General features: G+C 34.9%; 1 protein-coding gene across 2 annotated transcripts in view; it reads left to right on the top strand.

Moving 5' to 3' along the window:
• eIF3a (eukaryotic translation initiation factor 3 subunit a) overlaps positions 1 to 24,965 on the top strand; it is a 378,310-nt gene that overhangs the window by 274,887 nt on the left and 78,458 nt on the right. For both annotated transcript variants that reach the window (XM_090393079.1, XM_090393080.1), the window contains exons 14-16: positions 11,370 to 11,483; positions 23,030 to 23,152; positions 24,100 to 24,253. In XM_090393079.1, coding sequence (XP_090249205.1) covers positions 11,370 to 11,483; positions 23,030 to 23,152; positions 24,100 to 24,253 — 391 coding nt within the window. The remainder of the gene's footprint in view (positions 1 to 11,369; positions 11,484 to 23,029; positions 23,153 to 24,099; positions 24,254 to 24,965) is intronic.

Below are 24,965 nucleotides of genomic sequence, written 5' to 3' on the forward strand. Positions count from 1 at the left end.
CTCTTCCTCGCTGGTCAACGTTTTTCTTCAAATCAAGAGGTGATTGTAGCTGAAGGGGTATTTTGCTGAAAATCTTACTGAGACCACTGCAGGGATGGGATAATGGTGCTGGAGTATCACTGGAATAAATGTATTAGTCTTAAAGGAGATAAGTTGAAACATAAAAATAATTTTGAAATTATAACTTCGTTTTTTCATTGTGAAGCTGAGAACTTTACAGACCACCCTCGTATATCTGACATCATCAATGTAGGAATATGATTAAGTATGCTTTCAAAAATGACAGGATAAATTGTGTATACTAGGGAATAAACATACATTATGATGAAACATGATACTGTATAGAAGTGCAAATATTTATTATAATTTCTTATCTGTGAGGGTATCAATAATGAACACCAAAACAAGTCATTTTGCAAATGGTGCTAAATACTTACAAGAAAATAGGCTAGGAAAACCTTACAAGTAGTCTTCTGAAAATCTTCATAAATGTGAATTTTCGTCATCCGAATTAAAACGGCTGTATTGAAATAGTACATATAGTCATGAGACCGAAAGCAATACAGCCATTGATAAATTAAGTTCATTACAAATGAACAAGTCATGTGTCAAGACAGTACCTGATATCCTTGATGTCTATACATGAAGTAATAGGTGTTGTCTGTGCCAAGGTGTAGCATAGACAGCTTGAAAGTAGTCCATGGACATACTGTGAGGAGCAAACAGACATATAGCCTGCCTTAATAAGATGTAGGATCTCATTTCACTGCGATGATTGCAGCAGTCCTATAGGACATACTTTCTACAAGCATCCATTGGCATCATCATCATCATTATTATTATTATTCGTGACACCTCCAAGGAGTTTGAGGACACCCACTATACAACTGTCTCAACCACTACACCTCTACTACCAATCATCTCCATCAATGCCATCTACCACCCACCACAACTAGTATTTTTTGTCTGTAAATTGCATGTGTTCTGAATGGCCAATTTGTCTGTAGGCAGGATGAAAAACCCAAGTTTCTGGGAGCAAAAACCTTGCTACTTCCATATGAATCCGGCTAACTTACCTTTGATTGAAAAAGTTCACATAAAGATTCCTCCCGTCACGATGAGAATCAAACTTAGGCCTATTCCAATCGAAGGGCGCAATGTACCGCCATTCTTCCAATTGTGCTACAGAGGCGCAAAATACACATTCAATGTGCATTTTGGACCATTCCTCCTTAGGCATGTTCATCTTCATGTACATGTGTGTAATGAACCAGCCTTTAGACTGGTTCATCCCACAGATGTTCAATAGGGTTGAGATCAAGCCAGTCAAGTGTGGTGGTGTTCATGTCCACAAACCACTCAGTTACAGCAGCAGCCTTATGACATGGTGCATTGTCTAGCTGAAAGAGACAGTGGTTAGTTCTGTAGAAATGTCTCAACATAGGAAGCATTGCACTGTCCTGAATGTTCAGATATTTCTTGGAGTTCAGTGCTCATGGCACCACAAACTAGGGAAAACAGGATCATACTCTCACACTGCCACCTTTGAATTTCATAGTAGGGGTTATACACTCTGGTTAGCGTCCTTCACCAGGCATCCACCACACTCACACCATCCATCTGCTCAGTAGAGGGCGTAGTGCAATCCATAGCTCTATAACACAGCTTTCCAAACATTTACACCTCGCTATACATGCCCTTTACATCATTGAAGACCATGTTGGTTCGGGTAATGTGGAGCTTGAATATTGCAGTCCTACCTTGGTTCTGAATTTTTTATTCAAATTTGTGTTCCAGTCAATGTTTGGAACTTTGCATTCAATGTATCGACCTACAAATGCTGGTTTTTACATATTATCCTTCGTAGCAACCTGTAGTCACATTCAGTGAGTGTGGTGGTGGGTCATCCACTGTGGGTAGCACTTGCAGTTGACTCTCTGTCCTTTCATCTTGGTATGGTATCACAGATTATTGACCTGTGATAGCCCAATTTGCCGAACAGATAGGCCTGCAGTATGACATTCTATTGCAATGCTACTTTCAAACTTCATCAGTTCTCTTCTTGCGGCCATTTCACACAGACACATTTGCTCTGAATTGGGAGCATCATATTCTTCCAATTTATACCAGCTACAAACATGTTGCATGGCATGATGCACCTTGCCCATGGAAGTGTCCATTGTCTTCCTTCCAACCAGCATATGTCAGTTTATAAATAGTTGAATTTTAATGCCTTTTCATTTTCCAGAGGGAGTAGGTGATTTTTTTTTATCTCTAATTTTTTCTCTAGAAAATTGTAGACCACAAGTTTGTAGAGTTTGAGTGCAGTCTCATTTAATTTTGTATGAGAATCAGTGTTTTGTGTACTGGTCTGGCATAGCTTGATTTTGTGGCATTATGGGAATAATGATTGTTTCCACTAAAGACTAACTTTAGAATTGACCAAAAAAAAGTTTCTTTAAGACTTTTAACCCACTTTTGTTGGAAATTAGAATTAATTAGTTGTTTCAACTTAGGATCATGAGGATGGAAGGGCTCTGTACCTGTTTCTATTTTCTCAACAGTGGAGGCTGAGTAGGTTACGACTCACCATTACCTATCCCAGTTGGCTTACAGATTGTAAACTGTCTTGTATACATAAAGTTTTCGATATTCAGTGATTGCAGGTTATTGTGATCATCAAATACCTGATATGTACCCACAGTGGGTATACAGGATACTGAGACAGCACTGTGCAATTATGGATGCATTATGACTAATCTCCTCTCCACAATTCTTCTCCATGTTAAACTGTCACTTATCAACATTACAGTATACTGTCATCTGTTATATTTCTATCTTTTAAGGCAGTACTGACTGCATCAGTTCACCTATATCTCAGCCTGGGTCTTGCCATGGCATTAAACACCTGTTTTTCTACCCTTTCCTCTCACCTTTAGATTACCTGTTTACATATTCTTGAATGATAACATTGTCAGGTTCCTTTCTAATATCTTAATTTTTCATCTGAATGTTGCCATTAAGGTCATGTCGTGACTTCTCTTATTTTTCTCAGAACTGGTGGTCTCTAGCTTTGACCAGTTGTTTTATTTTTTTGTATCCAGTTCTCAGATCCATAAGATAAAATTGGTTTGAAAGGTGTCCTGTATAGTAGTAATTTAATGTTTTGGCAAATTTTTCTCTTATTCCACAGAAATTGATTCAGTTGCCTTCCAACCATACCATCTTTGCTTATTTATTTATTTCCATTGCATTTTTCATAAAATGATAGGTTTTAGTAGTACTTATTCTTTTCTAGTAGGAAAAATTGAAAATTAAAAGAATATGGGGAAAAGATAACAATATTGCTATGTTATAGTGTGATAATGTTTTTGAAATAAGATTAGCAAATTAAGTATCTAATATCTTTTATTAAGTTTAAATTTATTGTACAAATATACAAAAAGTAACTGAAATGTGTATAATTAAAAAAATTATAAATATATAAAAAAAAGTTTCATATGGCAAATAACTTAATAGATGTAGTGAAAAATGTGAATTTCATTAAATAAACTAGGCTTATTTGCATAATATGTAGATATATAAACAAATACTAAATATTGCAAATTTCTGAATGTACTGCATCTGTATGTCACTCTTAATAAAGTGATGGTACACTGTAAGTTGCATACCAACCCCAGAAAAGCACTGTCTGTTTCTGTATTTGGTACATTTTTCACTAAAATGTGTGCCTAAATAGTTCGAATACTTCTGTTCTCCTTTAGTTTTTCATTGGAAATGCAATTTCCATGTTTCTACCTATTTTAAGAGAATTGGTCGTTTTATTGATGGTTTTCATATGCCAAATTTTTTACAACAGTTAATCGGTTTTCTTAAAGAATCCTGGAGACATATACCAAGTTTCTTGAGGAATATGATAATTTCATTTCATATTAGTTTTAATGCCACTTTCTTTCATAATGTGCTCTGTATACATGCTTAAAGGTAACTAGAGGTAGCATTCATTGTTCACTTACATCTGATTACTCCCTTATACCAGAAATTCAACTATTTTCTTATTCATCTGTTGTTGAAAGTTTTTCCACTTGATAAATTAAATATGCCAAGAAATTATATTCTTGATTTAATCCTTTTTCCAAGTGTAAGCAAAGAAAGTTTGTGCCTGAAATATTTTCAGAACTGGGCAACTCGTATATAGAAGCTAGTGACTTTACATCACTTGCTTTAGTATCCCATAATGCAAAGTACATATCCTTATGGACATGTATAATGCTATGCATTATGGGAAGGGTCACTATCCAGACCAGTTTCAAACTTTTTTGAGGTCTTGTCAGTGGAGCTGCACCCAGAGGTAATACCAAGGTTGAAATAATGCAGAAGTCATATTTCCATATATGAGTAGCCGGAAGGCGATTAGAGATAATTGTTGGACCCTTTCTATAATGCATAGTATTATACATGTCTGGAAGGATATGTGCTCTGCATTATGGGATAATAAAGCACGTGATGTGAAGTCACTAGCTTCTATATATGAGTTGTCCAGTCCTGAAAATACTTCAGGTGCAAACTTTGTTTGCTTACACTTGTATAAAGGATTAAACCAAGGATATAATTGATTGGTATCTTTAATTTATTTCTTATTCTTCCTTCAATTCTATTTGCTAGCTTAAACCTTAACTAGAGACAATGTATTGTCCTGTATAATATTCCATTTACATCATATAATTACATTGTTTTAAACAGTTTTTCCTATTGGAAATTAGTTGTACGATTTTTTTTCATGATTTATGAAATATACATAGAGATCCTTGATACCCATGATTTCTTACCTCTTTGTCATAGAGTGAAAATTTGATCCTTATAATTTCTTTTTCTTAATCCAGCTTTTTCTTTCCCAAGTTTCTCATTGACAGTTTTCATGAGACTCTTTCTAAGGGATTCATTCTCTTCCTTCAAGACAGATTGTTCTTCATGAGTTCATTTTCTCCTCTCTCCTCTTAATAAAGTCTTTCTTGAAGGCTGTTGATCTTAATATTAGTGATCCAGCTTATCCTTGTTCTTTCCCTTGTCCATTTGGAGGTTTTCTGTCCCTGTAGTGTAATGTAAGATAATCTCTGTGGATTCATTCTGTTTTCATGCCCATACCATTTTAATCTCTATTTAGTTTGTCTAATATCAGTTCTTTGTAATTTAATTCATTCCTCACTATTTGATTGGGCTTTTTCTCAGTCCATTTAGTTTTGAGATACAAAAGAAGGAACTTGAAAATGAAATCATAAAAATGAAAGTCCAGAATTAATGTCATCATCATCAAATTCCTGACATGTACCTACAAGGGTTGTACAGGATACGATAGTACTATATTAAAAATTTACATCATTACCTCATTTATGGTTTAAGCAAATAAGAATACAATTTGGTCTGCTAAATCCCCAATTTCTGGCCCATCTTTGTTCGTTCATTATCCAGGAAGATACCTAACAGGGTGCACCACGAGAAGGTGAGGATTGGACATTAGGTCAGAAGCCCTGGTCGGTTCTCCACCATTCCTTTAAAGGCTATGTGGAGGTCTCCTCTCAGTTATACATCTTCCTGAAATCTTAATAATAAGCTAAATGTGTGCATGGTGTATCATGAAAATTAACCTGAAAATTCCAGTAGTTTGGTCAACTTGGTAACTTTTGATTACAAAGTAAACAGATGTGAACATTAATCTGCATTGTCAGCCTGAGGGAAGGAGAAAAGTGATAGACACAGCTGGTGTTGAACGTAGGCTCCCCCCTCCTCCCCCAATTGAATAGCGATTCAATGACATACAGATAGCATACTGTTCTCTTACAACTGTAAATTAATGAAATATTGTACAGCATACAGTATTTTTATTTTTTTTAATTTGAAGTTTAAAAAAATATGAAATTTCTTTGGGTAGCATATCATTTTGTTTTTGAAAGAGAATTTATCTATATTATCTATATAAAGGGTTATATATTCTGTATAACCCTTTCAGAAGTTTCTGCTACATAAAAATTCTCAACCTGTTGTAAAATATGGGGGTTTTGTTCCTGTATATCTTACACTTTTACTTTAATTTCTTTATATATCTTTACTTTCTCTTTATCTTGGTTTTAACTTTCTCTATTCTTTATATACGTTACTCTCTTTCTTACTCTATACTCTTTTACTCTATTTCTTACGCATTAAACTTTTACTTAAGTTACCACAGGTTATCTAATACCTTGAGAATCTTGGAAAATTTATTTAATGTTACGACTGCGCCACCAAGATTCTCCTTTATGGATATCAAATGTAATTAAGATCACCTGGTATCTCTCTAAATCTATCTCAGGCTTTATTGTCAGTCGTGGCTGCTCCTATTTAACTTTGCACACAGGTTTGCATTTTATTTAAGAGCAGTGCATTGGATTAAGGATCAGCAAATAAGATCATTCTTTAGCATAACAAACATATTTATAAAATTAGGATACATTAATACAGTTTCTTAAATGAATTGGCTCATCAGAAAATTAAAAGCTATGAATTATAATCTCAATTAATATACACACATTAAAATACGCAGCAGTAATATCAAATACCAATTTGATAGTACTGATATCAAATACCAACTTCATTCATTCTGCTGCTAAGAAATAATCTCCTGCATTGTACATACATAATAAACATGCAGCAATACTATCTTATTCCAATCTATAATTTCATTCCCTCTGCTGGTAAGAATTATAATCTCATACATTGTAAATACATAATAAACATGCAGCAATGCTATCATATAAGAATCTATGTTCGCATTCTAAAATTAGTCTGTTCAAGCAATATGCACATATCTCAACCAACAAGTTTACCTATCTAAATTATTTCAACTATTCTTTAGCTTCTTAGTCTGGGACAAATTATCACGATTTAACTTTTTATTTGTCCCACCAAATATATAAATACTTCAAGGGTGTACTCACAGTTCTTCTCATGACACAATTATCTGAACTGACTCTTTCGTCTCTTATCTGGTTCTACTGGCTTCTTTTCCGGCCTGGGCCTGATCATTCGTGAGGGTTTCATTTTTGTTAGCTCCGTCTCGTCGTAGAAGATTTTTTTGGGGGGGGGGGATTGGATCATGGCTCACCAATACCATCTGCTTTTCCGTTCTGGGTTTCAACTTTTATGTGGGCTTCTTTCCTTTAGCGGCGTTACATCTTGAAGGATTCCCGGGCATGATGCATGTTATGGATCGGCTTCTCCCTAGACAATTCCCTACTTCTCTTTGGGCATCGAATGGACCCGCAATACTGAATTCCGAGATACTGCCAGAGGAGGCTTCTTTTCCTTCTGCTTTTCTGCATACTTCCTTCCTCCCTTCCCTATTTTTACCTATGCATGCGTCGCTACAGCTGCTGCATACTCTTCCACCTGCTACCTCTGGATACCTAGATAAAGAGCCCCTTGGATACTTCTGGGTCGTTTCTTATACTCCCTCTTGCGGTCTCTGGAATAAGGGTTGAGAACCCCTAGCATTCCCGTGCAAAAAGGGAGATGTGACCTTCGAGTTGTTTACTTTTGTTTCCCCCAGAACACACACAAACAATTTTATTCACTATATGTTGCACTGTCCTTGGGACACATTAGGTTAAGCTTTGAACAATTGAAGGCACTTTACAATTTCCAAATAAGGCTTCTTAGCTCTTTCTTTCTTTCAAATTGGAACAGCTTAACATGCCTACCATTTCAGGACATACATACTTGTATGGTTTTTCAAATCACAAAAATATTTCTGTTCATAATTACAAAATTCCAAAAACCAGACCAATCAACGTTAAAATTACAATCTCATTCTATATACAATGTTTGTGACCTCTGTAAAAGTCGATGCAAAGTTAAGAAAAAAAATTTTTACTGCATCAAATTACACTGTCTTTATAATCAGTATTCCGCAATCTTGATATCATTTTTGACATTCTCTTTTGCACTCTTTCTACTGTATTAGAACTTGACAAAAACTAGGAGACCAGACCTGCGTGGAATAGTCCAAGTGAGCTCTTAACAAGGCCTTGTAAAGAGGCAAAATTACTTCCGTATCTTTACATGTCAAGGTTCTTTTGAGCATTGCTATTATTCTCTGAGTTTTATTTACAATTTTTGCTATATGAACTTTAACTTCCTGTCTACTAAAACCCCCAAGATCCCTAGCCTAGTCAGTTTCTTCTAGCATAATACAACATTTCCTTCTAATATCACACTAAAGCGTGATTAGATATCAAATCACACTTTACATTTATTAACATTGAACTGATAGCCATTTTCACATGCCCATATTTCCAGACTATTCAAATCATTCTGCAAGTACTGCATGCTGCAATACTCCTGTTTACCTTACTTATCTTTGCATTATCAGCAAATAGCCGTATGTTGCATGTCAAATCCCTCCTAATGTCAATAATATACTAATTGAATAACAGTGGACTAAGGGTTGATCTTTGAGGCAGACTACTGATTACCTTGAATCTTGCAGACCCCCCCCCCCCATTCCTCCCTCCATACATGACTTTTTGATATCTGTCAGTCAGCCATTCTCTTATCCACACTAATATTCTGTAATCCAAACCCATATTCTCCAATTTATACAACAGTCTACTGTTCTGTATTCTATCAAAAGCCTTAGCAAAATCCAAAAGCATTCTGGTGTATCCATTCCCTTTGTCTAATTCAGTGGCAACATTATAGAATGTGAGCAAGTTGCTAAAACATGACCTTCCCTTAGTAAACCCATGCTGTTCATTACAAAGTATAGATTCTCTGTCAGCCCATTTCTGAATGTGAGCCTTAACCAACTTTTCCCAAATCTTCACCACCAATCCCGAGATACTGATCGGTGAATAGTTAGATATATTTGTCTTTGCACCACCTTTCTGCAACGTGATTACCATGCATTGTTTCCAGTTCTATGGAATCTTCCCTGTTCTGAGACTCAAATTATATAGCCTTGTCAATGATTAGCTAGTTTAGCTGAACACACTTTTAGCATCCGTGCTGATATCTCATCAGTTCCTATTATGGAATTCTTATTCAGTTTGTGCAACACCTCTAGTACTTCCTCCTCATACACAAGTTTCCTCATGATGTGAAGAGGTGGCAGTGAGTTCAATGTTACACATACCAGGTTTGTAGCACCTATCACTATAAATAAATGGCTGCTCAGTAGTTGAACAATCGCTTCTGTATCAGTCACCTGTATACCATCTACATTCAGTAGAGTTATTCTTTCAAATTCTTTCTTTCTTTTACTTGCAGCATAATGATAGAATTCTTTTGGGTAGTCTTCAAGAAAAGAAACTTGTTTATTTTCATACTGAGACTTAGTTTTACATACAACAGTTATGACTCTTCTGGTCTGCTGATTATAATTATCATAACTGACACCATCCTTATGCACATGGCATTCCTTCCACATCATCTTTTTCTTATGAATCTCTTGTTTCATTAGATTACACATGCATTTCACTCCTGCTCTATTTATTCTTTTGCCTCTAGGGAGACATACTGATATTGAAACATTTAAGTATTTTTTAAATGCGTTCCATGCACTGTCAATATCCTTCCCATCCAACAACTGATACCATGGTGCAGAACACAGCATACTCCTGGTTTTCGTTGTGATTCTGATATATCAGAGAGAGCTCAAAGGAAAGTGTTAAAAATAATATTAGGATAGAAAGACCTGGAATACTGATTATGAAGACAGATTGAGAATTTGTAGACTGCAGACACTAGCAAACAGGAGAAAGAGGTGGGGGGAGTGATATAATTGAGACTTACAATCTTTTGAAAGGGGGCATACAGGATTTCAATTGATTGAATTTTTCAATTTATGGAGTGTGGGGAAAGGACAAGAGGGCATCCTTGGAAGCTGAGAATGAAGGCGGCTGCTAAGAAGGAGGTGAGAGCTAGGTTTTCCTCTCTAGATTGCTTAACTACAAAGTTGTTAAGCAATCACTCTATAAATGCATACATCTCAGGCAAACCTATTTAACTATCTGGGTAATGAAATAGAATTAGATGATTGGATGAGCTGGAGATTTAAGGGGTAGATTTTTTTTTCTCAGAGAGTGGTGTGTGATTGGAATGGATTGCCACTGGATGTTGTGAGTGCAAGCAGTGTTAATGAATTCAAGAATAAGTATGATAGCTAGTGTGCAGTATGTGGCCTCCCTCGATGAGCCTCTGACTCCCTAGAGGTCTCACTTAATAATAATAGTAATAAAGTGACAGTTGTTTCATGGATGACAGTGCTAGTATCACATAAGAATTGTTGAGCAGTGGTTCAATGAGCCTGACTGCAACTTCCACCGTCTTCTCTGGCTATCACAAAATCCAGATCTGTACCTCATTGAGACTGCAGTGGACATGTCAGAAAAACAGATCCAGGAGCAAAATCCTCTTCCATCAGACCTGAGCCACTTAAAGATGGTCTGATAAATGCCTAGTATGTTGTAGATGTACATACAATCCAACACCTAGTGGAATCTATGCCAAACCACGTATGTACTGTAATTTGGGCTTTAGGAAGTCCAACACATTATTTAACGTTTCTGATTCCTTGGCCAGTATGTGTATGTTCATGTGTATATGGGTATTATACTGCTTCTTTGTAATGCTCTGCTTTATAGTGATAGGTGCTTTTAAAAAAAATACATTTTAACTATCCATCATCTTCTGCTGAAGACATTGTAGTATTATATTATTTATTATTGAAAAAGTAAAAGAATTACTTGAAAATTGATGAAATTAATAACATTTCATTAATGTATTCATCTGTTATAATGAAATGTAATACTACAGTTTAATTGCCTTGTTTATTTTTAGTGTAATCATGAATGGCATGACAAGCTTTCATAAAAGGAAGTAAATGCATCATGTTAAAATGGCCAGTCAAATTCATGAAGATTACTGACGGTATTTGGTTGCTCATGGTCCTGATAACTGAGAAATTATGGCAGCTACATTCATTCAATGAATTTAACTCAGGTAAATTCTTAGTTATGAGGACTATGAGCATTGAAATTCTCTCTCATCTTCATGACTTAATTGGTTACTGTTAATTTTCATTTAATTAATTTCTGTTCTTTTTTTATCTTCAATAATAAATAATACTTTCATTATTGGTGAAATTATTAACAATGTCATATATTATGTAATTCTGTTTAAAGAACTTTTAACACAATTTTTTCCCAAAACAAAATGTGGTTTGCATAATTATAAGTTGAAAACTTAGCTTCATTAATTATATCACAAAAACTCAAAATATAGATCTGGAACTTCTGTTATAGTGAATGATATAACAGCTTTCCCCTCCCTCTCAGATTGATCATCTCGAACGAGCAAAACGACTTGAAGAAATACCTCTTCTTCAGAAAATTTATGAGGAATTCAAAGTAGAAGATCAGCGATTTTGGGAACAACAAGAGATAGAAAGGGTATGTTTGTAACAGTGATATATTGTTAAAATAGCTCAAACCTTTTTACTATATATGAAGTTAAGTTTCTTTATGAAAATGAAAAATTTGAATGTCTTCATACTTGAGTTTTTAATATTTTGGAAAAAAAAATAAATAAAAACATTTACTAACTGCCTTACTAGTAGTATGAAAATGGGGGAGAGATTCCAAAGAGAATGCATATAACCACAATAATTAACCGACTAAATTTTTATTTAGGGAAATGCATTGTCTTGCTACATATAACCCTTTTAATTATTTGTTGCTCTGCTTTAATTTAGTAATAATTGAATATCATCTTATAAATTAAAGATGCCAAGAAATTATATTCTTGTTTAATCCTTTATCCAAATGTAAGCAAACAAAGTTTGCATTCGAAGAACTTCACAACGGGGCAACTCGTATATAGAGGCCATCGAGTTTACATCACTTAACTTAGTATCCCATAATACAAAGCACATAGCATTATACATCTCTGTAAAGATATGTGCTTTGCGTTACTAAGGCAAGTGATGTGAAGTCATTTTGGCCTCTATATACAAGATGCTCAGTTGTGAAGTTACTTCATGCACAAACTTTGTTTGCTTACACTTGCTTAAGGATTAAACCAAGAATATAATTTCTTGGCATCTTTAATTTATAGTATAATCAAGTGGAAAAACTTTCAACATCTATCTAATACAGAGTATTTTAGTAATATGGTGTGACACCTTGGTATCACTTCTGGGTCTGGCTCCCTGAAGAGACTTAATAAAGTCTGGGTAGCAACCTTTCCCATAAACTGCATAGCATTATACATGTTTGTAAGGATATGTGCTTTGCATTAATGTGATACTAAGGCAGGCAATGTGAAGTCCTTGGCCTTTATATACGAGTTGCCCAGTTGTGAAGTTACATCAGGTGCAAACTTTGTTTGCTTATACTTGGATAAAGGATTACACCAAGAATATAATTTCTTGACATCTTTAATTTATAGTGTATCCAAGTGGAAAAACTTTCAACCTGAATATCATCTTAACTTGTCATGTTTATTCGGTATGTGAATCAATCATAGCTCCATTTGAAATGAATGCTTAATTCTAAAATTATATGAATTCTCAGACCAAGGTTTGTTAACAGATTAAATTCTGAAAGGCTTATTTGTACCATAAACTGGTCCTAAGATGCTTTTGATGTAGAAGATCATTTGCTGCTTTGCTCCTTAAAGAAACATATCAGTAATTCCTTTCTTCTCAACTACTTGAACATACATATATTATTGATGTGTTATAGGTTTTGCTACTGATGATATGTGGGACTAAAAAAAATTACAAAAAAAGGCAAAAAAAAAAAAAAAAATCCAACAAAAACCATATAAAACAACAAAAATCCAACCATAAAAGATCCCCCCCCCCAAAAAAAAAACCGTGTACCACCACTTCATCTAAATCTCTTATCAGAACCCCAACTAGCTACTTTAACAACCACTGTCCACCTCAACTGTTCAAATTATCATTATATAGATTTCTCTGCCACAAGGGTGGCACTTGTATATACCATGCTGATGATTGCAAAACCTTGAATTCCAATGTTTGCTCCGCTTTGGCTCAGAATGTCTTTACCACACCAACCTGCTCTTTTCATATACTCTTTCTATTGCTTTCCAAACTCAGTTAACCGTTCTGACTTCTTCAACTCTCTCTCTGCCTATAAATGTTGTAAATCCATAGCACACTATTACTATGGAGGCCTTACGTAATTCTTTTCAAGCCACTTCTTGTCTCTAAACATAAAGTGATAATCTTGCATACTGGGTTAGACTATCACTGATTGCAATGAAAGAATGTTGTTGCAGGGTATTTGTGATAAAGAAAATATATTATGGTTAGCAGTTCTGTGAAATTTTAAAATTAATTTTATAAGCTGGTTTTAACTGAGTGCATGGTGTTGTGTTGCTATGTTGAACCTTTAGTTACATTATTGTGATTTATTATTACATTATGGTAGCTCATGGAGGAAAAACATAAAATGATATCAGCAGCCAAAGATGAACCACAATGTTCAGAGAATTTAATTTGAGGTACTTTGTTTGCAGCATATTTGTTATTGAAAATAAGATGTCTGTGAGTAATAAGCAAGAGTGGTGACAGAGAGGGTGCCAGAAGGGTTACCAAGTTGAGTGCCAAATCATTGATCGAGTACAGTGTGAGATTATGTGATAAATGTTTCTGACCTGTCTTATCACAGGAAAATACAAAAGTAGTGAGATCAAATAGAGAGGAATGAGTGAAGGTGATTGAAGTATTAGTGAATCAAAAGAAAGTTAACACAGAAGGAGTGGAGGAAGTCCACATGGTTGTAAAGACAGAAACATAGCACAATACAGGGGAATCATGTGAGTGGTATCGCAGAGAAGAGTAAGCAAACAAACTTGAGAAGAGGGTATGATGGAACATAAGGAGACAATGTCATGCGACCATATTATCATGGATGTGTTTGATCAGCACATGATATCAGTTTTTCTTGTGCTGAGATTAAAGATGTTAGCAACTGTTAGGAGGGAAAAAGGGAATGTTAAAGAAGTAAATTATTTTGGAAGTGACATGGAATGCTAGGATGTAAAAGAGTTCCTAGAAGAAACAAAAATGAGTTATCACCTGCCTGCTATAATGTTGGAAGTTTTCCACTTGGTTATACTATAAATTAAAGATGCCAAGAAATTCTATTCTTGGTTTAATCCTTTATCCAAGTGTAAGCAAACAAAGTTTGCACCTTAAGTAATTTCAGGACTGGGCAACTTAATAAAGGATTAAACCAAGAATATAATTTCTTGGCATCTTTAATTTATCATCATCATCATCAAATTCCTGTCATGTACCCTCAAGGGGTGTACAGGATATGACAGTACTACATGAAAAAAATTACATCATTACTAACTTCCTATCTACAATTTTCCTCCAAATCAGTCTGTTACTTGTCAAGACTCCAACATTATCAGATCTTATATTTCTATCGTCTAAGGCACTTTGTACCGTATCAATCCACCTATATCTTGGTCTTCCTCTGGGTCGTTTTCCTGCCAACCTGGCAGAGAACACTTGTTTTGCTAATCTTTCCCCTCCCATTCTATTTAAGTGACCATACCATCTGAGATTAGCTCTGCTAACGCATTCCTGGATGCTGACAATGTCAAGTTCTTTCCTAATATCCTCATTTTTAATATGATATTGCCATTGATGCCATCTGTTCACGCCTCTAATCTTTCTCAGGACTCTCATATCTGCGGTCTCTAGTCTTTGGTCAAGTGTTTTACTTCTGACCCAGCTCTCAGATCCATAAGTTAAAATTGGTTTGAACACAGTCTTGTATACAGCTAATTTAGTGTTCCGACTAATTTCTTTCTTATTCCATATGAATTTATTCAATTGATTTCCCACGATACCAGCTTTGCTGATTCTGTTGTCTATTTCTATATTTAGTTTACCATCTTCAGTAAAAATTGTGCCTAAGTAGCTGAAATGTTTTACTTGTTCCACAGGTTCTCCATTCACAACACAGTTGACATTTTCAATGATTCTGCCTATTTTCATTGTCTTTGTCTTTTTATTGCTGACCTTCATACCATATCTATTACAACAGCTATTCAATTTAGTCAGAGAATCTTCCAGACTTGTAGCGGATTTATTTAGAAGTATAACATCATCCGCATAAAGCAAAGAGCTGACATTAACATCTCCAATTTTGATATCAGGTTGAATACCACATTCCTTCATAATGTGATCCATATAGATAATGAATAACAGAGGGGATAATGTACATCCTTGTCTCACACCAGATTTAACATTAAACCATCTTCCTGTACTTCCTTCAATTCTAACTGCTGACTTGCAACTCAAATAAAGACTAAGTATTGCTTGATATAATGCCCCATTGACACCATATAACTGCAGCGTATTGAATAGCTTCTCTCTTGGCACCTTGTCATATGCCTTTTCCAAATCGACAAAACTTAAATACAGATCTTTGTTATATTCCCATGCTTTCTCGACTATTTGTCGTAAAGTGAAGATCTGATCCTGACAGCCTCTATTTGGCCTGAATCCAGCTTGTTCTTCACCAAGCTTTTCTTCCACAATTTTTCTCAACCGTTTCTCAAGTATACTTGCATAGATCTTGCCAGGAACACTCAGTAGGGAAATACCTCTGTAATTCTCACATTCAGTTTTATTTCCCTTTTTATATATGGGTACTATGAGAGCTCTACTCCAATCATCGGGAATTCGTCCCCCTGTCCAGGCTTTCTGAACTATGCAGTGCAGCCACTGTAAGACTCTTATACCACCATACTTCAGCATTTCTGGTCGAATATCATCTACTCCTGCTGCCTTTCCACATTTCAAGCCTTTGATGGCTTTTTCTACTTCAAGTATGGATATGTATTCCTGACTGCATGCCTGGTCAGTGTTTTTTACCACTGTGCTGTCATCACTGCTTGTTTCATTTAGCAGTTTTTCAAAGTAATTACTCCATACTTCAAGGATATCTTTTTCTCCTGTATTCATTTCACCTTTATCATCTCTAATTCCTTTTACAGCACTCTTTCCTCCATTCCTAAGCTTCTTCAACAACCTCCAGAATATTTTGCCACCTTCTTGATATTTATTTTCTATATTCTTGCCAAAGTCCTCCCATGACTTTTGTTTAGCTAGTTTTACACACTGTTTAGCTTTCTTACATTTGTCTCTGTATTCTGTAAGAGTAAAAGCTGACTTATTTGCCAGGAACTTTTGATATGCTTTCTTCTTTTCCTTCACTGCCTCTTTGACTTCCTGTGTCCACCAGGGAGTTCTAATTTTTTTATCCCTGCACACAACCTCACCACATGCCTCTCTGGCAGAATCAATCAATGTTTCCTTCAGAGTTTGCCACTGAATCTCCAAGGTTTGATTCCTGTTCTCAAACTCTTTCATTTTCTTTTCAATAATATTTCTGTATTTTAGTCTACAGTTCACATCTGAGAGCTGCTCAACTTTTATTCGCTTTAAAACTTTCTTACATGTTATTCTTTTCAATATGAAATTCAATTTTATCCTGCTCAAGACTAAATAGTGATCACTTCCAATTTCAAATCCTCTGTACACTCTGGTGTCCTGCACCAGGGAGAAAACATCACTATCAACAATAACATAGTCAATGAGACTTTTCTTATTCCTAGCCTCTTCTCTCCATGTGAATTTGTGCACATTTTTATGTTGGAACATGGTGTTAGTAATAACCAGTCCATGTCCAGAGCAGAAATCCAACAGATATTTGCCATTATTATTAGCTTTGCTCTTTTCTCCAAATTTTCCCAAAATATTTTTGTATGTCTCACAATCATTTCCTACTCTACTATTTAGATCCCCAACAAGGACCAACTTTTCCTTTTTCATTGTGTCAGTTGCTTTTTCTAAAGCCTCAAAAAATTCCTCCACTTCTACCTTAGTAGAACCTTCTGTGGGACCATAGGCACAAATAAGTCTCATTGTCCAGTTCCCCATTTTCATATTTGCCCACATTACTCTACTTGAGACTGACTGCCATTCAAGAAGATTAGCCTCGTATTTTGTGTTGAATACTATGGCTACTCCTTCTTTTCCTTGATTGTCATTGCCTGAATATAACATTTTGTATTTATTGCTCAGAAAGATGTCACCAGTTTTGGTCTTTTTTGTTTCAGTCACCCCTATTATGTCGATCTGGTACTTATCTAATTCCTCAGCTAGCTCCATTTCTTTGCCATTCAGGCTTCTTACGTTGATAGTACCGATCTTTAACTCTGGTGATGTTGAGTTGGGGTTTGTTTTCAGATTTGTTCCAGTAGCTGACTTTTCGCTGTTCGCCCTGGTTCCCTGGCGAAAACAACGGGGGCCTTGTTTAACCGGGCGACGCCCCAGCCGGCATGAAATTTTGTCATGTTGTACCATCATTTTTTATTTTGGTTTAACCAATAAGAATACAATTTGGTCGGCTAAATCCCAAATTGCCAGCCCATCCTCGTTCGTTCAGTATCAAAGTAGATACCCAACAGGGTGCACCACGAGAAGGTGAGGATTGGACATTAGGTCAGAAGCCCTGGTCGGTTCTCCGCATTCCTTTAAAGGCTATGTGGAGGTCTCCTCTCAGTTATACAGCTTTGACCCTTAAGCACCCCTTTAATTTATGTTCCATCTATAACAGTTATTGATTATAGTTCTTTGAATTAAGTTAAATACCAGAGTCTAAGATTAACAATAGTGTTTCAATAGGAGATGAATCTAGTTTGCATTTAAAATAGCTTATTGAATACAAAGAATCATTCATTGTCATATGTTAAAATTGTGCACTCTTTAGATGTTTGGAGTGAATGTGATGGGCTGACATGTGATTATCAAATAACACTTGAATCGATTTGGAGTTAGGTGCTAGGAAAAAGCTTGTTTTCTTTACAAGAATAGAATTTCATAAATCGGGGAAAGCTAGGACTATACTATGAATGGCAGTGGTGTAGGTGTACTGCCATCCGTGTGGTGATTGAATGTGAACATGAGAAATATCAAAGAATGCTGAATGTACGTAGGCTGTTCAATAAGTTATAAGACTATATTTATACAGAAAACAGATTATCTTTAATCGTCATCATTTACATGGCCTTTTTCGAAGTAACTACTGTGAGAGGCGATGCATTTGTCCCAACACTGCGTTTGCTTCTTAAACACAAGTGAAAGTCCTTTTTTTTAAAGATCTTTCAAAACCGCCTCCACAGCTTTTACACATGCTTTGTTACTTTCGAAATGGTGGCCTCTTAGTGGTTTCTTGAGCTGAGGAAACAGCCAGAAATCGCACAGTGCAAGATGATCAGGACTGTATGGAGGGTGTGGTAGGATATCTATGTAGTTCTTCTGCAGAACATCTGCTACACAACCAGCAATATGTGGCCTTGCATTATCGTGGTGCAATAAGAAGCCATTTTTCAGCAATGGATGCTTCCTTTTGACGTGCTGTACCGTTGTCCGTAAAACATCCGCATAGTATGAACCGCTTACAGTATTCCCGGGTTCTACAGCGTGTTGGTAAACGATGTCTTCGTAGTCAAAAAACATTATGGTCATAACTTTACCAGCCGATTTTACAGTTTTTGCTTTTTTGGGGGTAGGTGAAGACGGATGCTTCCATTCACTGCTTTGTTGTTTCATTTAAGGGTCATAGTGATACAACCAAGCTTCATCTGCTGTAATGATGTGTTTTAAGAAGTTGTTGCCTTCTTGTTCCAGTCTTTCTTTCCATTCTGTGCACACATACACTCGATGCTGCATTTGCTCTGGTGTCAAGAGTTTGGGAATCCATCGGGTGCAAACATGTTTCAGTCCCAAATGTTCAGCCATGATTGAGTGAACACTTCCCACAGAAATATTCAGGACAACATGCAGCTGGCATACTGTAATTCTACGATCCTCCTTGATGATAATCGCTGCTGTGTTGATCATTGTCTCTGTGATGGACATTAAAGGTCTTCCCTCACGTTCAAGATCTTCCACATTCCTTCCTTAAAATTTTATGCCAGTGAAAAACACTTGCCCTCGACATTGCTACATCGTGGAAAGCTTCGCGTATCATGTTAAAAGTGTCCGATGCCGATTTTTCAAACGCACACAAAATTTAATCGCATAACGCTGTTCCAAGGACACTTCCATTTCGATGACTGGTCGCGGCTCATAGGCACGCCGAAACAAGCTTGCGTTTAGTCACATGACACACTGGCACATCAGCCCGTATACACCATCTATCAACCTCTTTTGTTAATACAGACATCAACGTTTCTTTATTCCACAGAAATTAATATTGTGATGAGTGGTTTCACGACAGTAAAATTAGCCTTATTACTTATTGAACAGCCCTCGTACTTAAGTTATTTGAGTATCAGATTTAAAGGATGGTCATTAAAAGATGTATGGGTACATCTTTTAATGCTTCTAATGTCAGAAGCATTAGAAACAAGCCTGAGTAGTTTGTGATATTACTTAACTTTACTTGGCAAAAATTATAGGCATCAGACTTGGTTGACAGTGTGGTAAATCATCATAAATTTTTGCCACTCTAGATTTAAAAATTGAGATGTAAGAAGATGATGTAATAATAATATTATTATTATTATTATTACTTGCACCTCCAGGGAGTCCAAAGACTCATCAAGGAAGGGCACCTACTCTACAACTATCTATCTCCACCACCTACAATCCACAAACATCTCTACCACCTACCACTAGTATTTGTGGTAGTGGTGGGCGTTATCAATACAGTTGAAAAAAGATGAACACAATAAGAATGCTTAAATTGTAAACACATGACAATATGTGTACTATCACCTGCAGGTGTGGGGGGGGGGTGGTATTACTTCATCTATCAGTATTAGAATTCAAATAAATTTAAATAATTACAATTTTATGAAACACATGAACGAGGAGTGTTATTTAGGATGATTTTCCAAAATTGTGAAAGTTTAAGACAATCGTTTTTATTAAGATTAAGACTATAAATGTTTGTTTCACAACTTTCTTTTGTATAATCTTTCCAGAAGAAAATATGTTTTGTTTAGGACTTAGCTTTATTCCAATGAATTCTACATCAAGTTGACAATGTTTGGCTATCTAAACTAGACTTACCTGATTCTTGAAGTAAACATACCTTGATGTTCCTTCAGGTAAATCTGAGTAGAACTGCTCATAATAACAAAGGCTGCAGTAACAAGGGATCCTGTAAACTCCAGGATAAGATAGAGGAGGATATTTGTCTTTCAGAGAAATAAGGAAGGAATTTAATTTATGAACCCAATAGAAAGAAACATAGGTCAGTCTGGCAAAGAAATCTTGCAATTTTCTCTAATAGCCCTTTAACATATGGAACTGAAATTCTAGAACCTTCTTGAGGAGGATTTGGATGAAGGCCATAATTATTTTATGGTTATTTTTATATTATAACCATTAGAGATGAAAATAGCTCTGATAAATGACAGTTCATTATTTAAAAGAGACTCGCCAAACCAAATCTTATGAGCTCTGTGAACTACCATATTTCTGAAAGGGGTGATGATGTAAAGCAGCAATTAATGTATGTACCAATATGAATATGTTTTCTGTATATTGAGAATTGTATACTGCCATGAAATGAGAATGTCCAGAAAAGGAAGACCGTTATTATTTTCTTCTTCAAATGTAAATTTAATTTTTGGGTTTAATACATTAATTTTCTCAAGAAATTAATGGAGAAAGAGAGTTCCATACAGCAAAAACATCATCCAGTTATTTGTATCAAACAGATGACTTTGGTGAAAAAACTTTTTGAATATTGTTCTATAAAATAATTACTAGAGTAGGGGGAATAGGAGACACCATAGCAGTTCCTTATATCTCCTTATACAATTTTTGATAACTGAAGTAACCTGACAGAATCATACAATTTTACATCAGTTGGAAAATCATTACTTAGTAATAATTTGATTTGAAATTTGATTATCATGTCATTTACTTATGTCTTGATTTTTAAATCTATTTATATGCTTAATGGACCATGAAAAAAATATGTTTTCAGCAAAGTATTAGTGAAAAGAACTAATGTGTTAACAGAATAACCTTTTTAAAATGCAAGAGAGTGCAGCTGATTCCAATTTGCTGTAAAATTAGAGGTTTTACATTCACCTCAAGGACATCATATCATTAATGCGCAAATTTTTCCTTGTTAATCAATCAGATTCAGGAATCCAAACAGCTGCTTTTCATTAATCGCAGTGTTGATACTATTACTGCTGAATTAATTAATGTTTTATCTGTTGAAGAATTCAGTATTGTTTATAGAATATCTTCAGGCTCAGCAGAAAAGGTTTTAATGACTGTTAAACAGTGTCATATTCATAAATTGCAATCACTTTTAAATAAGAAGAGTTTTGTACTTAGTGCCTAGACTGACACTTAAGAACTGTTATTAATATTTTGGGCTGTTCTTTATCAAGTCAAGAAATTTCATTGTTGTAGAAAGGGTTAGATTTTGCTGCAGCTCCGAAAATCATTCCTGTTATGGACTTCATGGTTAGTATTGCCAAAAGACGAAGTCTTTTGGCAATATTTTTGGGCATAATTTTTGTGGTGATCTGAGTCAAATGACAGTTGATATAGAGAAGGGATTTTTTTCATATATATTTACATATGAAGAATCATCGCTGTAAATAAATTGTCCCGCAGCACTATCTTTTTCCATATCATACTGCGATTCACACATCTAGTGAAAATATTTGAAAAATGCTGGGAAATGACTACTAACGTTTGTTTGGGTAGAAAACATAGGAATGAAAATGAATATAGAAAGTCTTTCTTGCTCTTTCTCTAATTCATACATGTATAAATTGTAATAGTACTAATTCTGAATCCACATGCATTCTGAAAATGACTGACAAAAGTTTTTAAATTAAAAAAAAAAATATATATATATATATATGCGAGTACAATAGTGTACGCTGAAGTGGATGATGAATGTGCTCAGTCTTCAAAATTTAGAAGCATGGGATCACTCAGCGTATCAAGTATCAAGCAGATGTACATTAGTGATAGCAAAAGAGGAAAAAAACACATGATGATCAAATTCAATCAGTTTGAGGTTATATTAATATCATTAACTGACTTAAACACCGAGAAAAAATAAGAGATTTAATAAGGTTTCACCACTAGTTTCATCGGAAATGCCAACTTTGCCAGCTGAATACAGTACCATGGAGAAAAGAACATCTTAAAAATATATTGTACTTTAACAAAACACAGAGTTTAGAACAAGTAGTAGTTTCGTTTGAAATTAAGTCCAAGCGTTAGTTCTGGCGTGAAGCACTGTGAGTTTGAATGATATCTTGGGTATGCCAAAACTGGATTACAGCGCTATGTGAATCGGGCAGGCTGTAATTGAGATTGCTGTTTAGATGGTAGGGTCGAGAGCTATTTCTTTGGATTCCAAGATACGTCTTGCTAATTCATCGGAGCATTTATGGATGTTTGAAGTTCCAGTCTATTTGATGTTGTCTGCCTTCAACATTGGACTATCCAGCCACATTTTATTCTCGGCCAGTATCAATGTATTGGCTGATAATAAAACATGGACCTGCCCACTCTAGACTGCCACGTTGACGCCAGTTCAAACTTGGCTGTTGTTGTTTCTAACTTGTTTATATGAGAAGTTCGTTTGTTATCTTGCTAAGTTTCCAGTTTTTTTGTGATAGTATGTACACCTGAAGAAGTCAGCATTCCAATGAAACTAGTTGTGTTCTAATTAAAGTTTTTATCTTATCTTGGTGGTTCTAGTCAGTAAACTTCTCATATAAAAATGTCTACAATCTGGGTAAATAGCCCTAATAATAATAATTATATATATATATATATAAGTGAAATAATTTTATAGACAGCATTTTATTTAAGTACTACATATATGTTGTGTTTTATGTTTTACCTTTGACTAATAAAATTTTTTTTGTTGGTGTTTAATACATATAGATTAGAACGATGAAAGAAGAAAGACAGTTAGCACTTCAACACAGAGAACGCCTAATTAGAATGAAGGAGGATAAAGACAGGTTCTTTGATCGTCTTACTGCAGCTCGCACTTCTGTATATACAGTATGTTCTGATTCAGTTCAAATATCTAAGTTATTTAACTCTTAAAAGTAATAATATTTCTTATGGTAAATAGACTTTTCCTCTGGTATATCTTTTATATTTTCCTGCAGTGCAATCCTTTTTCTATTTTAACAGAAAGTAGATAAACAGTAGTTTTTATCAAAATTGCATATATTTCTTATTTTCTTATCCAAAACCACAGGAAGGAAAAATATGTGATAATGAGATTCCTCCAAGTTGTGTAAAAAAGCAAAGAATATTTTTTGGCAAACATGCATGGCTTAAAATTCAGAACATGCACTATTCTTGTATAAGTTGTATAATTTGCAGTTTTTTTAATACAGAATTTGCAAATTTCCTAAAAAGGAAATCAATAGAGTGTTTGGAAGATGTCTGATTTTTCTGAACAGTGAATACATGGAAAAACTTAAGTGTTTCAGTATAGAATGGGTGCATATAATTTGAAAAGATTTGTCTGCACATGCTGTGGGAATTCTCATCTATAGGGGATATAAAGCCCAAGTTATGACCACATATACCTAAAATGCTAATAGAGAGGATTCAATATTCCTTGAGAATGTTAGTTATTTCATCTCACTGTTTAATCCTGAGAATATGACTGTAGTTGCAAACAGCTGAGAAATCCTATACTGTTTGCTATCTAAAAAGCTGCTAGGCAAGAATTTTTTTTTCTGTGAATACGTCTTCATTGTCATAGACAAAGTCAAATGGAAAATTTTTTTCTTTCTTTCTTTTTTTTTAAATGTGCAAAAAAAAAAGCCTTTAAATCTTTTGAAATTGTCCTAGTTTAGAAGTGTCCAGGTTACTCTATTTATTTTGATTGCATGTGCTGCATAGATACATAGGTTGTGTTTTCTTACTTTCATGATTAAAGCAAGCTGATTTATTGATCTGTATATTTATATATGTATGTGTACAAAATTTAGGGAAAGCTTCAAGAATTTGAAAAACATTTAGAGGAGGAACGAAAGAAGCGGGTAGCAGAAAGAAAAGAGAAAAGAAAGCAAGAACGGCGTGCAAAATGGCTAAAAGATAAGGAGGAGGAAAAACAAAGGAAAATGGATGAGCAAAAGAAAAGAGGTATTATTCCATTAATTTCTCTTCTTTATACTTAAATGATAATGGAGTCATGCATGAAAGTTATAAGGGAACATGAAACTAAAAAATATTGCATAACATCAATCATTATGCAAATTGTTTCTAATTTTTCAATTTTGCAAAAGAACCTAGCAAAAAAAAGGAAAAAGGATATAATTAGTTCTGATGATAAGCTTATGACGAGTGTTCTCACAAGTCATATTTTATGTGTATTAGAAATTCCATATCTTCGATGAGTTGAATGGGAAAATTTTTTGACCTCTGGAGATAGTAGAGGCTACTTTTACAATATTACTAATGGTGAAATTGTGACCTTCTTCAGAAAACATTTTCTTTGACATACTCATTGGGCAGGTTTGGTTGAGTGGTTAGCATATCTGCTGTCCAAACTACCAATCTGGAAGTTTGAATCCTGCCATAGACATGGATTATGATTGTAGGTTAGGGAACAAATTCATTGCTTGGAGTGATACCACTGCCTGACTTATTTTGGAGGTCTTTAAATAACATTTTACTCTAAATTACCTAACCACTTCTGATTATGTACTTTTTATTTATTTTATATGTATGTATTATTCCCATAAACAATGGAGTAATGTGCTTATGTAAGAGACAGAAGTAATCTATTGACAAGTTTCTTAAATAACTGGAAGTTGTAGTCCTCTTTAGAAATGGTTATGGAAAGCTTTTCCAA

The sequence above is a fragment of the Typopeltis vanoorti genome, chromosome 5, assembly GCF_054136105.1.
Source record: "Typopeltis vanoorti isolate ZY-2024b chromosome 5, IOZ_Tvanoo_1.0, whole genome shotgun sequence".
Taxonomy (NCBI): Eukaryota; Metazoa; Arthropoda; class Arachnida; order Uropygi; family Thelyphonidae; genus Typopeltis; species Typopeltis vanoorti.